This window comes from Cynocephalus volans, chromosome 10, assembly GCF_027409185.1.
Source record: "Cynocephalus volans isolate mCynVol1 chromosome 10, mCynVol1.pri, whole genome shotgun sequence".
NCBI classification, from domain to species: domain Eukaryota; kingdom Metazoa; phylum Chordata; class Mammalia; order Dermoptera; family Cynocephalidae; genus Cynocephalus; species Cynocephalus volans.
This window is the reverse complement of record NC_084469.1, coordinates 97,482,141-97,494,721: the sequence shown is the minus strand read 5'-3', so window position 1 is coordinate 97,494,721 and position 12,581 is coordinate 97,482,141. Positions and strand designations below refer to the sequence as shown.

The 12,581-nt window shown below is 57.1% G+C and overlaps 2 protein-coding genes across 3 annotated transcripts; one reads left to right on the top strand and one right to left on the bottom strand.

Moving 5' to 3' along the window:
- Positions 1–457: 457 nt before the first annotated feature.
- HSD11B1L (hydroxysteroid 11-beta dehydrogenase 1 like) lies at positions 458–2,983 on the bottom strand. 2 transcript variants are annotated; one of them, XM_063111133.1, is made up of 7 exons: positions 2,911–2,983; positions 2,705–2,835; positions 1,975–2,086; positions 1,555–1,646; positions 1,144–1,237; positions 831–996; positions 458–742 (listed from the first exon to the last, which is right to left on the bottom strand). In XM_063111133.1, the coding sequence occupies exons 1-7, from the start codon at positions 2,981–2,983 to the stop codon at positions 547–549; spliced, it is 864 nt and encodes a 287-aa protein (XP_062967203.1). In that variant the 3' UTR covers positions 458–546. The 2 variants fall into 2 exon arrangements, with proteins under 2 accessions (XP_062967203.1, XP_062967204.1); XM_063111134.1 differs by lacking the exons at positions 1,975–2,086; positions 2,705–2,835.
- A 2,994-nt stretch (positions 2,984–5,977) lies between these two features.
- On the top strand, positions 5,978–7,851 carry MICOS13 (mitochondrial contact site and cristae organizing system subunit 13). The gene is made up of 4 exons (XM_063112761.1): positions 5,978–6,098; positions 6,786–6,963; positions 7,171–7,222; positions 7,622–7,851. The coding sequence occupies exons 1-4, from the start codon at positions 6,064–6,066 to the stop codon at positions 7,720–7,722; spliced, it is 366 nt and encodes a 121-aa protein (XP_062968831.1). The 5' UTR covers positions 5,978–6,063; the 3' UTR covers positions 7,723–7,851.
- The last annotated feature ends 4,730 nt before the right edge of the window (positions 7,852–12,581 follow it).

The window sequence follows — 12,581 nt, the reverse complement described above, 5'->3', positions numbered from 1 at the left end:
CCCGCCTCCAGCAACTTGGAAGGGCCAAGGAATTTGAACAACAGATATGCAAGGGAAGAAGGATTTTTATTATGAAAGGGGAGGCTGGGTCCAGCCCAGAACACACTCCTTTCCCTTCTCCTCCAACCCTGCCATCTGGTGAACTGCTGGGGATGCTCCCAGGTTGAATGAGAGGAAAGAATAAATCACTGACTGAGAGGTTCCAGGTGAAATGGAGGGCTCCAGGGTGGCTCAGGGGTGGCATTACCTGGGGCAAGTCATGCCACCTCTCTGAGCCTCAGTTTTCTCATCCGGAAAATGGAAGCAAGTAATCATGTCATCGACGACGACGGCCAAGAAGACTGAGGTGACCGCCCAAATCCCCGACGAGACGCCTAACGGTGGGCGCTCGCACACCCGGCGTTGGTAGTTTTTCTCGGTTTTGCTTTTTTCTCTCGATCTTGGTCTGTGCCCACGCTCTCAGAAGTGCCTGTTAGTGTCCCAGCTCCAGGGACAGTTGCATGGAGCGTCCCCCTCTGGGAAGATGAGGGGCGCCAACCCCGGAGCTCAGGCGGCAGCTGCGGCCGTGACGTTGAGCTCCTGGCGGATGAACCAGGCCCGCGGGCGCGGCAGCCAGCCCCGGAGCAGGCAGAGCAGGTGGACGCGCCGCGGGTAGAAGACGCCGGAGGCGCGCGTGGCGCCGCCGCGGATCACGGCCAGGGCCGCCCTGGGCCCCGGGGCCGCCGTGGCCCTCGTGATGCCCCTAGGGACGGGAGAGCGCGGTGGGGGCTGGGGCTGAGATGTCCCCTCTCTTCCCCCAGCCCGGTCTCCGACTCGCGCCCCAGCCTCACCTGACTCCCTCGGAGGCGGAGGCGCCTTCCCGGAGGCCCAGGACGCACATGGTGATGGCCACGTTCACGTCCTGCACGTCCAGCTCCCGCCGCAGGGAGCCGAAGAAGCCGTCCAGCGCGGACTTGGCCGCCGAGTAGGGGCTGGAGAAGGACGTGGGCACGCGGCCTGGGGGAGCAGGAGGGAGGCGGCTGAGCGGCGACACGCTGCTCCCCCTCCTCCAGGAAGCCTTCCCGCCCGCTCCAGCCTCGCCCGCATCCAGCGCCGAGCCCGGCCCACGCCCCGCCCCGGAGAGTCGGGGCTGCGTGCACGCACCGAGCAGCGAGGACACCACCACCAGGCAGCCCTTGCTGTCGGTCAGGCTGGGCAGCGCCAACGAAGTCAGCTGCACGTAACTCAGGAAGTTTACCTGGAGGCGGTGACAGCGAGTCACGGGGGGGGGGGGGGGCAGGCCCGGGAAAGGGCGGGGCCTAGAACCTAGGGTGGGCGGGGCCCTGGCAGGCAGGGGCGGGGCCTGAGTGCTGGGGCGGGAGGAAAGGAGCGCCGGTCCGGGGCGGGGCTTTAGCCAAGAGGGGCGTGGTCTGGCGCGGTAGGGGCGGAGTGCTGGCCAGGGAGGGCGGAGCCAGGGCCGAGAGGAGGAGGGATAGGGGCTGTGAAAAGGGCGGAGCCTGGGGCCGGAGCGCTGGCCGAGGGGGCGTGGCTGGGGCAGCAGAGGGGGCGGAGCACCTGCACGAGCCAGCGAGTCGACTGGGAGCTGCGGGCCCGCGCGCCTGCCGGGGCGCCGCCGATGTGGCTCAGCACCAGGTAGTCCAGCCCGCCTGGCCCAGAAAGGCTGGTCACCCCGGGGCAAAGCCCTGAGGCCCTGCCCAAGCACCGCCCCCGAGGGCGGATCCTCCCCAGGTGGCGCCCCACTAAGATCAAAGAGACCCAATCCTGAGCCTTACTTCCCAGATCCTGCAAGGTTTCGTACCCATTTAGGAGGCCCTGTCAAGAGTTCCGCCTCCTGATGCAATGAGGCTCCACCCCTGGACACGCCCCCGGACCCCATAAGTCTCCGCCCTCAGCCGCCCGTTACCTTCCACCCCAATGCTGGTCCTGCCCCTAACTCCTAGGCAACAGTCCCAGACTCCAGGCCCCGCCCCTCACCCAGCTTGTCCAGCGCAAACTGCACCACGTGCTCGGGCGCCTCAGGGGAGGCCATGTCCGCCGCGATGTAGAAGACCTTGGGGGCGCCCAGCTTCCGGCAGTTCCCTACCACCTGGGGGGGCCAGAGCTGCCCGTGGGCCTCTCCTCCCCACCTGGCCTCCCTCCACCTGCCGGCCACATTGGGTCCCCAGCCGGAAGCCCTCTCCCTTACTCTGAGCCTCTGATCCCATTCAACACCATTCCCAAAGCTTTACCACTGTGGGGGCGCAAACAGGCAGCCCGCAGGCCAGAATGGGAGACGTTGTATTTAATCAACAACTAAAATTGAGGAGATTTCACATGAAATATCTAGAGTTCTGGCTTGTCTTAAAAACTTGGAAGGTTTGTCCCCAAAAGCTGTGTATTCCCTTGAAGCAACAATGCGTTGTTGCTAAGAAGTGCCCACACCCACCCCTTCGAGTCTGAGAACCCAGCTATTGGCACAGGTTTGGACACTATCAATGTCCCCATTTACTGAGTAATAATGTTCCTGCTATTCAAAGCATCAGAACAACACCATAACCCATGAGAAGGTCCTTTTATTGTCTGTTTTGCAAATGAGGAAACAGGCTCATAGAGGTTAGGCAACTTGTGTAAACAGGAAGCCTGGATCATTGCAGAGATTCAAACCCAGACCCTCTTTTTTCCCCTACTCCTGCCCCCAGCATTAAACCGGAAATAGGGGGCTCACCTTCTGCAGGAGGGCCTCGGTTTGGGCAGTGAGCACCAGGTGGGAGCCCAGGCGTGCGTAGTGATATGCCAGCTCCTCGCCAACACCTGCACTGGCCCCTGTCAGCAGCACACGGGCTCCCTGCAGGCTGGCTGGCAGTGAGCAGGGCTGGTCAGCCTGTGGGAGGACAGGAAAGATTCCTTCCTCCCCCACCCGCTGGCACTCACCTGGGTCGAAGTTGTCATCCCAATAATAGGCGAAGAACAGGGCCCCCAGCCCTGTGAGGAGCAACACCTTCATGGCCCTCTGTGGCCTGCTGCAGGAGAGAGGGCAGCGGGCACAGGCCTGGCCCACAGCCACACCCATTTGATGAGCCTTTGGTGATTCCTCCAGCCCTGGATCCGCCCACTCCTCTCCGCCTCCATGGCCACCAGCTGCTCCAGGGCACCACTGTGGCTCACCTGAACCAATGCACCCTCCTCCTCCCCTTTCAGAGCCTTCTCTCTTCACCCAGCAGACAATCACATCTTGCCTGCCCCTGCTGAACATCCTCCGTTTCATTTAGGATAAAAGCCAAAATCCTTGATGACCAAAAAGGCCCTGTGTGGACCAGTCCCCTTGGCTCACTCTTCACTGTTCCACAAAACCAGGCAGTCACCATCCTGCCTCAGGGCCTTTGCACTGGCTCTTCCCTCTGCCTGCTATGCTCTTCCCAAATATAACCCAACAATGGCTTGCTGATTTCTCACTTCTATAAAGTCTCAGCACAAATATTACCTCCTGCGAGGCTAGCTGGTTAGCTTAGTTGGTTAGAGCGTGAGGTTATAACACTAAGGCCAAGGGTTCAGATCCCCATACTGGCCACCTGACAAGAAAATAATTACCTCCTCCGAAGTCTCCCTTTCTAAAGCTTCTCCCTTCCTCATCCTCTCTCCCCCTTACTTCTAGAACTTTCCTCTCCTACTTAACACTTGTCATTACCTTAAAATATCTTGATAATTTCTTACACCTTCACTCTCCCTCTCTCCCTCTAGACTGTCAGCTCCTTGGGGGCAGAAGTAAATAAAAATCTGCTTGTTTTGCTTACTATTGGGTCTTCAGTGCCGAAAACTGTGCCAGGCACACAGTAGGTGCTCAATAGATAATAGATTGACACGGAGTAATATAAGCAATGTAGGAGGAGAGATGGGGACCCCAGAGAGACCACTCTGTCTGGAAACACCCAAAGCAGCTGGACACTTGGGGCTGGGTTGGAGACAGAGATGTCCATGTCATTGGGGTTAAGAGGTGAAGAGGTGACTTCAGTTGTGGGAGCTGATTTACATGTTCCAGGGAGGAGAAAGAGAGAAACAGGCTGGGTTCTTAATGTCTCAGAGATCATGGGTCTTCCCAGAAGAGGGCACAGGCCCACCACATCTTGGGTTTTTTGTCTTTTTGTCTTGTTTGTTTTTGGCGGCTAGCAGTTACAGGGATCCGAACCCTTGACCTTAGTGTAACAAGGTGGAGCTCTAACCAACTGAGCTAACTGGCCAGCCCACATCTTGGGGTTTCTATGCTCTGAACTGAATGGGACAAGGAGAGGGGGACTTCCACAACCCAGGAAGCTGAGAGGGACCAGGTGGAGGTGGTGGGATTGGGGAGTCAGTCCCCAAATCTCCCATCTCTAGACCCAGCCCTGTGTCCTCTACCCCACCCCCACCCCTACGCACTCACGCTGTCTTCTGGGGGTCTCCCTTGACATCCTCCAGGCCCCAGAGACCCAATGGGGCTCAAACCAGGCTCAGCATCTGACCCCAAAGCTGCTTCCCTTCCTAGGTCACATCGCAGGGACGGCCCCACTGTCCCACATACCTGGATGGTAGACCCTGGGCATTCATCCCCACAGCCCAATGGTCCCAGGTCTTAGCAGTTCTCCCTCCGGAACTTCTCTCCAGCTGTCCCCCCCTCTCTGTCCCCGGGGCTCACAGCTCATCACCTTCCTCCCAGACCCTGCCTCTTGCCTGACCCACGCCCATCTTTCCCCCGGCCTCCTTCCCCCACTGCAGTCTGGCTTCCCCACCTCCACACTCCTTCCTTCCCATCCCGTCCTCTCCCTACAGCCAGAGGCATCTTTATCGGAAGAAATCTGGCCGCGCCCCTTTTTGCTGTGGAGACCAAGCTCCTCATCTCCCCCACAAGGCGCAGCCGGCCTGGCCCCTGCCCACCTGTCCATCCTCGTCTCCCACCACCACCGTCTGTGACTCTTTCAGTTCGCAGAAGACTGGACTCCCAAACTCCCCCAGCACGCCAGCCGCCGTCTCAGCAAGAAATGACCACCCCCCATGTCCAGAGACAGCCCGTGAAGCTCCTGGGCTCGACCCTCTTCCCACCCCCCGCCCCCGCCCTGACCACGGCAGCCCAGCAGGATAGATGGATCGATGGATGGAAGGATGGATGGACGGACGGGCAGATGGACGGAGGGGTGGATGAATGATGGGAGCAGACGGGCTGGGATACGGAAGGAGCCGGGGGAGCCAGATCCTTGCAGAAGGTACCGGCCCCAGGACCTCCCCGGGCCTTCAAGCTTCCCCTCAGGACAAAGGGGCGTGTGACCCGCTGCGCGCCCCCAATCGCGCTCTCACCCACTCGGGCCTCCGTTTCCCCCACCGTCCAGTAGTGCCGTGGTCCCGGCCCCGGAGCCGCGCGAACACCACTCCGGCTCCCTTCCCGGTGTTGTGGAGCCGGGCCCCCGACCGCGCCCCCTCCCGTAGGGCCCGAGCCACGTGACTCCAAGCCCACCTCCTCAGGGGCAAGGGCGGGGCCGTGGGGACTAAGCGCCCCGGCGTTGCCGGGCAACGGCTTTCCCGCCTGCGGCCCCGCCCCCTTAACGGAAGCCCCACCCCAAGCTCAATCACGTGACTGCGGCCCGCCGCTCTCGAACAATCCTGCCCTAGCCTTGCCCTGGAAACCGCCTTACAGGCTCACTCTTCCTAGGTCCCAGGCCTTCAGTCTCCCGCGCGGGCGCGGGTGGATCTCACGGGTCCAGCATCTTCTCGGGTCCCCCCTCAGGGTTCACTCCAGACACCCGACGCCTCTTCTCGCGCCACTAGGATCAGGGTCGGCCGGACTACATTTCCCAGGAGGCTTCGCGGCCGGACGTTTCACACGGTGGTGCCGAATAGATTTCCCAGACAGCTTTGCCGCTACCCAGGCGGAAGCTTGTATTTCCCAGAGGCCTCCGGCGACGAGACCAGAGCCCTTCTCTGGAGTCTGAGCCATAAAGAGACTACGACTCCCAGAGGCCTTTGCGGCTGACAAGAAAGACTGCATCTCCCAGAGACCTCTGCGGTGCCGCGATCGGAAGCGGCGGGCGAGTCGAGTGTCCTTGCGCGAGGAGCCGAATGACCATGGTGGTCCGGGTGTGGCCGCTTATGAGGTTTGTGGGGAGACTGGGTGGGCCCCGAACCCCCGAGGAAGTCCCCTCCTGCGGGCAACTCCCCCCTCCGGTTTGCTACCGATCAGCTCTTCGCTTCTCGCAGTGTCAGCCTCCTCCATGGCCCAGATGGGGAAACTGAGGCTCATGGGGGAAGAGGCTTCCTTGTCGTTCTACTCACGGTGTCCGAGACTCCTCCGAGCCTCAGTTGCCTCCTCCGTGAAATGGCCATGCCCAGGGAACCAATCCTGCTGCCCAGAGCAGCAAGTGACATGCAGGAAGCGCCCCGGGACACTTAGAAAATCCCCGCAGGTTGCTCTCTGAGCGTTTCTCCGTGGACTGGAAGGCTTCTAGAAAGGGGTCTTAAGTCTTGGCTGCTGTGCCTGTATGGAGACCAAGTTCTCTGGGGGACCTTGAGTGGCCCACTGTACCTCCCCGGGCCTCGATTTACCAGTTAAAATGGCCTTACGTCGCCTTGCTTTGCACACTGTAAGTCGAGTGCTGTGTATAATAGGGGTCAGGCATAATACCTCTGGGTTCCCACGGTGCCCTTTGCTTCCTCTGTCGTCTGCCCTGCAACCGCGTCTCAGCCTCTGGCCTGTGAGCCCCCAGGAGGGTCTGACTCCTCTAGACCCTGAGGGTTGCCAGCACTGTCCCCTGAGCTTCTGACCCTTTCTTCCTTACCGGCAGGTTCCTCATCAAGGGCAGTGTGGCTGGGGGCGCCGTCTATCTGGTGTACGACCAGGAGCTGCTGGGGCCCAGTGACAAGAGCCAAGCGGCCCTGCGGAAGGCCGAGGAGGTGGTCCCCTCAGCCATGTACCAGTTCAGCCAGTACGTTAGTGAGCAGACAGGCCTGCAGATACCCCAGGTACCCCGGGCTGGAAGGGAGGCCGGGGCTTGGTGGGAGGTCAGCTCTTGGGTGGCCTTCAGTCCCACTCGCCCAGCTTGGTGTCCTCTGCACTGGGGCCGGCCCCATTCTGAGGTCTGTGCTCCTCTATCTGCCCCTGGAGGAGTGCTGGGGCTGCTGCACCCTTTCCTTTTCACCAGCCCCTTCTGCCCCCCCACCTCTTCCCAGCTCCCAGCCCCTCCAAAGATGAACTTTACCATCCGGGAGTCCTGGAATTCAGGTAGGCCCCCGGTCCTTCTGCTTTGGGGGATGGCCTCATACACCCCAGTCTGGCACCCCTCCCTGTTTCCTGCTTCCATTCCTTTCCATCAATCCCTTTTTCTGCTGTGTGTGTGTGTCTCCTACGGATCTGAAAGAGAAGGGGGTGGAGATTCCAGGGAAGGGGGGCATGGCGGAGCCTCCTTTGAGGGCTGGGCTTCTGCATTGCCTAGCAGAATGGTTTGTGAGAGGCCTGGGTCCATATCAAAGCAAGGCCCTCCTCTGCCTCAGTTTCCCTGCTGGAAGTTGTGCCTCTAAAAAAATGTGGCTGACTTAGAGTTTCCCAGGGGTTGGCTGAGGCAAAGGGGCTGGCTCCCACTGGGTAGGGAGCAGCCTCACCGGCAGCTGTGTCCTTCTGCAGGCATCATCACGGTGATGTCAGCTCTGTCGGTGGCTCCTGCCAAGGCCCGTGAGTACTCCAGGAAGGGCTGGGAATATGTGAAGGAGCGGACCAAGTGGTGAGACAGCAAGGCTGCTTGCTCCGGTTGGAACAGGGACAGGGACGCCACGGACCTGAAGACTCCAGACTGGGACCCCACTCTGAGGGCAGCTCCCGGCCTTGCCGGCCCAATAAAGGACTTTGGAAGTGTTCTCCGACCTACATGCTAGCCCCTGGGGGTATGGGGTGGCCACGCTGTTGCCCAGAGCATACGGGCCTGGGCTTCTGGCTCCTGGCGGCTCTTCAGGGCCTGACCTTGACCGCAGGCCGGTGGTTCTCCCCTTTGCTGTCTGGGCCGTCAACCTCGTGTGGGGAGTCAAAGTAGACAATTGATCCTGGTGTTCTGTAGACACTGCTCAGGGCCCAGAATAGGGTTGGGAAGGTGCTGAGGGCAAGCCCAGGCTAGAGGGACGGGGGGGTCGGTTCTGGGAGGTCTTAGCCCAGGATGGGCAGTCTGGGAGCTGGGGCTTGGTGCCTCTTTTGCTGTGGGCCACTGATTTCCCCAGGGCCACTGATTCCTCATTTTGCTCAGCTCCTCCATCCTTGGTCTAGTTCCAGCCCTTTCTTGCCTGGTCCCCACCCCCTTCCACCCTCTCCCTGACAGCCTTGGTGATTCCTGCAGAGCACAGGCTGGTGGCTATTACTATTCAGGGTGTTTTTCCAGCCCACAAGGGCACTCTTTTCCCAACCTCATCTCCCAAGTGTCCCTGTCTCCCTGGGACTCTGACACCCCAGCTCCTGACACCCAACTCCACACGGGCAGCTTCCTGGTGGCCTGGATGTGTCCCCACTTATCAGGCTCTGAGCTCTCTCACTCACAAAGGGTGTCCCACGAGGTTGGTGATACAAGAAGCCTGTGTCCCCCGACAGGGTGGGAGGTGGCTTTGGGTGGGAGCCAGTCACCTTCCCAGGATGCTGCTCTGGGAGCAGGCCCTGGTAGTGGGGCCCTGAGCCAGAACAGGATCTCCCATTGTGGGGATTTATGAATTCTGAGGTTCATGTTGCGCAGTTTAGGGCACAGAGCTCGGGAAGGGTGGAGGTGTACACATGGCTCCCTAGGCCGTCTTCAAGAGAGGAGAAGCCAGTGGGCATCCACTGGGCTGAATGCGGAGTGGGGAGCCCACAGTGCCTGAGCCCCCGTCTCTCCAGGAACGTGGTCTCCATCCAAGTCTCCCAACTCCACTGTGGCCTGGAGGCTGCCTAGCTCCCTGTGCCCTGCTGTCTGCTGGTTCTTGGTGATGTGGGGGGCACACTTCACGTGAGAGTGGAGTGAGCAGGGTCGGGAAGCGTCCCTGCTCCTCAATGCTGCTGACGAGGAAGGCTGTGCTCGCATCACGGGCCAGGAGCAGCTGTGCCCTGCCTCAGCCTGACTCCATCCACTGAGCTCTTGCAGCAGCCCTGGCTGGAGCAGGTTCCCGGGCCCATTTTACAGATGAAGAAACATGCAAGTCCAGAGTCAAAACCCGCTCTGTCAGCCTGGAGCCCTGTTGTTAACCACAAACCCTCCCCGGGGATGCAGGATTTTGATTTCCAATCACCTCAGGGAACCCATGTACCCAGCACAGGAGGGGTTTGTCTGCAGCACTTGTGATGCCAGGGTGGCATCCCCCTGCTCATGAGGCCCCTGGGAGGGGACAGAATCTGCCCAGGCCCCCCGCCAGGAGGCAGGCTCCTGCCCCACAGTACAACTGTGCAAGATCCAGCCTTGAGTGACTTTGTGTACCCATGTGAGTTCCCAGTGAAGCAAACAGGAAAGGAAACTGCCTTTGGAGGTGAGAGAGGAGCTGCTCTCCAGTCCCCCTCACCTCCATCCAGGTGGCCAAGTCCTGCAGCTCCATGAACTTGGCCATGGAGTTCTTTCCCATGGATGGGGGGGCGGATGAAGAGATGGGAGAATGGGTGGGCAGGTTAGGTGTGTGGATAGAAGGGTGGGTGGATGGATGGGGGTAAATGTGGAGATGGATGGGTGGGTAGGTGGGTAGATGGAAGGATGGGTGGATGGATGTGTGAGGAATCTAGCTTGGCCCAACCCCACTGCACTCACTCATCAAGCAACTGGTCCTTGGTGCAGAAAGTCTTGCCAGTGAAGGCCAGGCTGCAAGGGAGAGCCTACCATTGTTGGGGTAGCTGCCACCTATGGCACAAACAAAGTTTTCCTTGACTGAAGTCCAGGCTCTCATCATGCTGAAACCAACGGCTCGGTCTGACCTGGATTTCATCTAGCTAGCTCCTGGTGCTGTGGGTCAGGATGGGGACCATGATTTGGGGAGAAGTTCTCTTCTTAACCTATAGAACAATCTTAAGAGACCACTAAGTTGCCCAGGGAATGTTAAAAACACGAGGTTCTGTCACCTGCGCCCCATCCCCATCCCCGTTGCTCTAAACCCCTTCTGGCAGTATTTCCCACAAGCCTGCTCCTACTGGCCTCAGGGCCTTCACAGCGTATATTTTCCTAGCCAGGAAACACCATGATCCCACCTGTTGTCTGGCAGCCTTCCCCATCTGTCCTAGCACCACCGACCCGTGCTTCATTAATCCACCCTGTGTGTGTTTGTCACCAGTGCCTGGGACACTGCTTGAGAACAGGGCTCTTGGCCGGCTGCAGCTCGGTTGGTTGGAATGCAGTGTTGTAACACCAAGGTCAAGGGTTTGGATTCCGGTACTGGCCAGCTGCCAAGTAAAATAAATAAATAAAACCGGGAATTTTGAAAAGAGTTGAATGAATGGGTGGTTCAAAGCTTGGGTCTTTTCCATTACTAGCCGGGTGTCCTCGCTCAAGTCACTTCATTTCTCTGAGCCTCAGTTTTCTCTCTGTAAAAGGGGTTGTAGAACCTCTCAGGGTTACACTGAGAACCAAAGAGGGAAAGCAGGCCCAGCGCCTAGTCCACAGCAGGTCCCAATCCCTGTCCTTGCCTGCCATTCCATTTCCTGTCCCTCTGCCCACCTGTGAGGGGTGAGAGGCGGACTCACAGGCCTCTAGCTGTGGCCCAGCGTGATGTGGATGAGTTAGGGTGGCAGGGGCAACCGTATTTCTGCACAGCAATCAGGCCTATGTTCTGCAAGAAGATTCCATCAAGAAAGGACAGTCTCTTCAACAAATGATGCCTGGAAAACCGGATATTCACACGCAAAAGAATGAAATTGAATCCTTACCTTATATATACCATATAAGAAAAAATCAGCTCAAAATGGACCATAGACCTAAATGTAAGAACGGTAAAACTCTGAAGGAAACAGGGGAAAAGCTCCATGACACTGAATTTGGCAATGATTTCTTGGACATGATACCAAAAGCACAACAAGAAAAGAAAAACTAGATAAACTGGCCTTTGTCAAAATTAAAAACTTTTATGCTAAGTACACTTTTCTTTTTGGGGGGCAGCTGGCCAGTATGGGGATCAGAATCCTTGACCTTGATGCAAAGTACACTATCAAAAGAGTGAAAAGACAACCCATAGGAGAAAATATTTACAATTCCTATATCTGATAAGGGATTAATGTCTAGAATAAACAAAAAATTCCTACAACTCAAAAACAAGACTTAATAACCCAGTTCAAAAATGGGCTAAAGACCTAACAGACATTTCTCCAGGGAAGACATACAAATGGCCAAGAGGCACCTGAAAAGATGCTCAACATCACTAGTTATCAGGGAAATGCAAATCCCTAAACCACAGTGAGATACCACCTCACCCGTTAGGACAGCTGTCATCAAAACATACGGGGGGAAAAAGTATTGGTGAGGATATGGAGAAGCTGGAACCCTTGTGCGCTGCTGGTGGGAATGTAAAGTGGTGCAGCCGCTGTAGGGATCAGGATGATGACTGCAAAAGCTAGACATGATCTAGCAATTCCACCCCTAGGTATTTGCCCAGAGGTAGCAGGGACAACAGATATTTACACCCATGTTTACAGCAGCATTAGTCACAGTAGGTAAAAGGTGAAAATAACTCAAATGTCCATTAACAGATGGATAAACACTATGTGGTTCATCCATACAATGGGTTATTTATTCAGTCTTAAAAAGAATGGAAATTCTGATACATACATTCAACAACACAGATGAATCCTGGGCTCATTATGTTCAGTGAAATATGCCAGACACACGAAGACAAACACTGTGAGATCCCACTCATAGGAGGTCCCTAGAGTCGTCAGATTCTCAGAGACAGAATGGTGGGTGCCAGGGGCTGGGGAGGGGGATGGGGAGTGAGTGTTTCATGGGGACAGTGTCAGTATGGGAAGATGGGAAAGTTCTGGACAGGGATGGTGGTGATGGTTGCACAATTCTCAGTGTGCTTAATGCCACTGAGCTGTGCACTGAAAAATTCTAAAAATGATACAACTGTTGTTTTACCATGTCAAAAAAAAAAAAAGACAAGGCAACATTTTCCTCTATAGTCTCTAGAAGTAATACAGTCCTATTGACACCTTGACTTTAACCCATTGGAAATTATTGAAACATTTTGGGCTTCTGGCCTCCAGAACTATAATTTGTTTTAAGCCACTAAATTTGAGGTAATTTGCTACAGCAGCCCTAGGAACCTCCTACAACCCCCATAGATTCTGATTTTATAGGTCACGGTGATTTTTAAAGAATCCTATACGTAACACAGCTGGGGAGTACCACTTCCTTCCTTCCTCAGTAGCTACACCCCTCTTCCAACCCAGAACATTCCATCTTTGCCAGCGATTGGACTCAGGGTGGGAGAGCACAGGACTGGCCAATGAGGCTTAAAGGGGAAGTCTGCTGGGAGGCCTGTGAGTGAAGTCCCTGTTTCTGCCCTTCGCTTTCCCCCCAGTGGGCAGGCCCTGACAGTGCCCATGGTGGGTGGATAGGATTTGTGGAGGCTTTTCAGCCAACTGGCATTCATGAAAGCCA

What these genes read in the sequence shown, in the direction of transcription:
- MICOS13 (XM_063112761.1), top strand. Translation starts at nt 6,064, where the DNA reads ATGACCATGGTGGTCCGGGTGTGGCCGCTTATGAG. An exon ending in CGGGTGTGGCCGCTTATGAG is followed by an intron (nt 6,099 to 6,785) that starts GTTTGTGGGGAG and finishes CCTTACCGGCAG; the next exon opens with GTTCCTCATCAAGGGCAGTG. An exon ending in CAGGCCTGCAGATACCCCAG is followed by an intron (nt 6,964 to 7,170) that starts GTACCCCGGGCT and finishes ACCTCTTCCCAG; the next exon opens with CTCCCAGCCCCTCCAAAGAT.
- HSD11B1L (XM_063111133.1), bottom strand. Translation starts at nt 2,983, where the DNA reads ATGAAGGTGTTGCTCCTCACAGGGCTGGGGGCCCTGTTCTTCGCCTAT. An exon ending in GTTTGCGCTGGACAAGCTGG is followed by an intron (nt 1,647 to 1,974) that starts GTGAGGGGCGGG and finishes TTTCTGGGCCAG; the next exon opens with GCGGGCTGGACTACCTGGTG. An exon ending in TCCGCCTCCGAGGGAGTCAG is followed by an intron (nt 743 to 830) that starts GTGAGGCTGGGG and finishes TCCCGTCCCTAG; the next exon opens with GGGCATCACGAGGGCCACGG.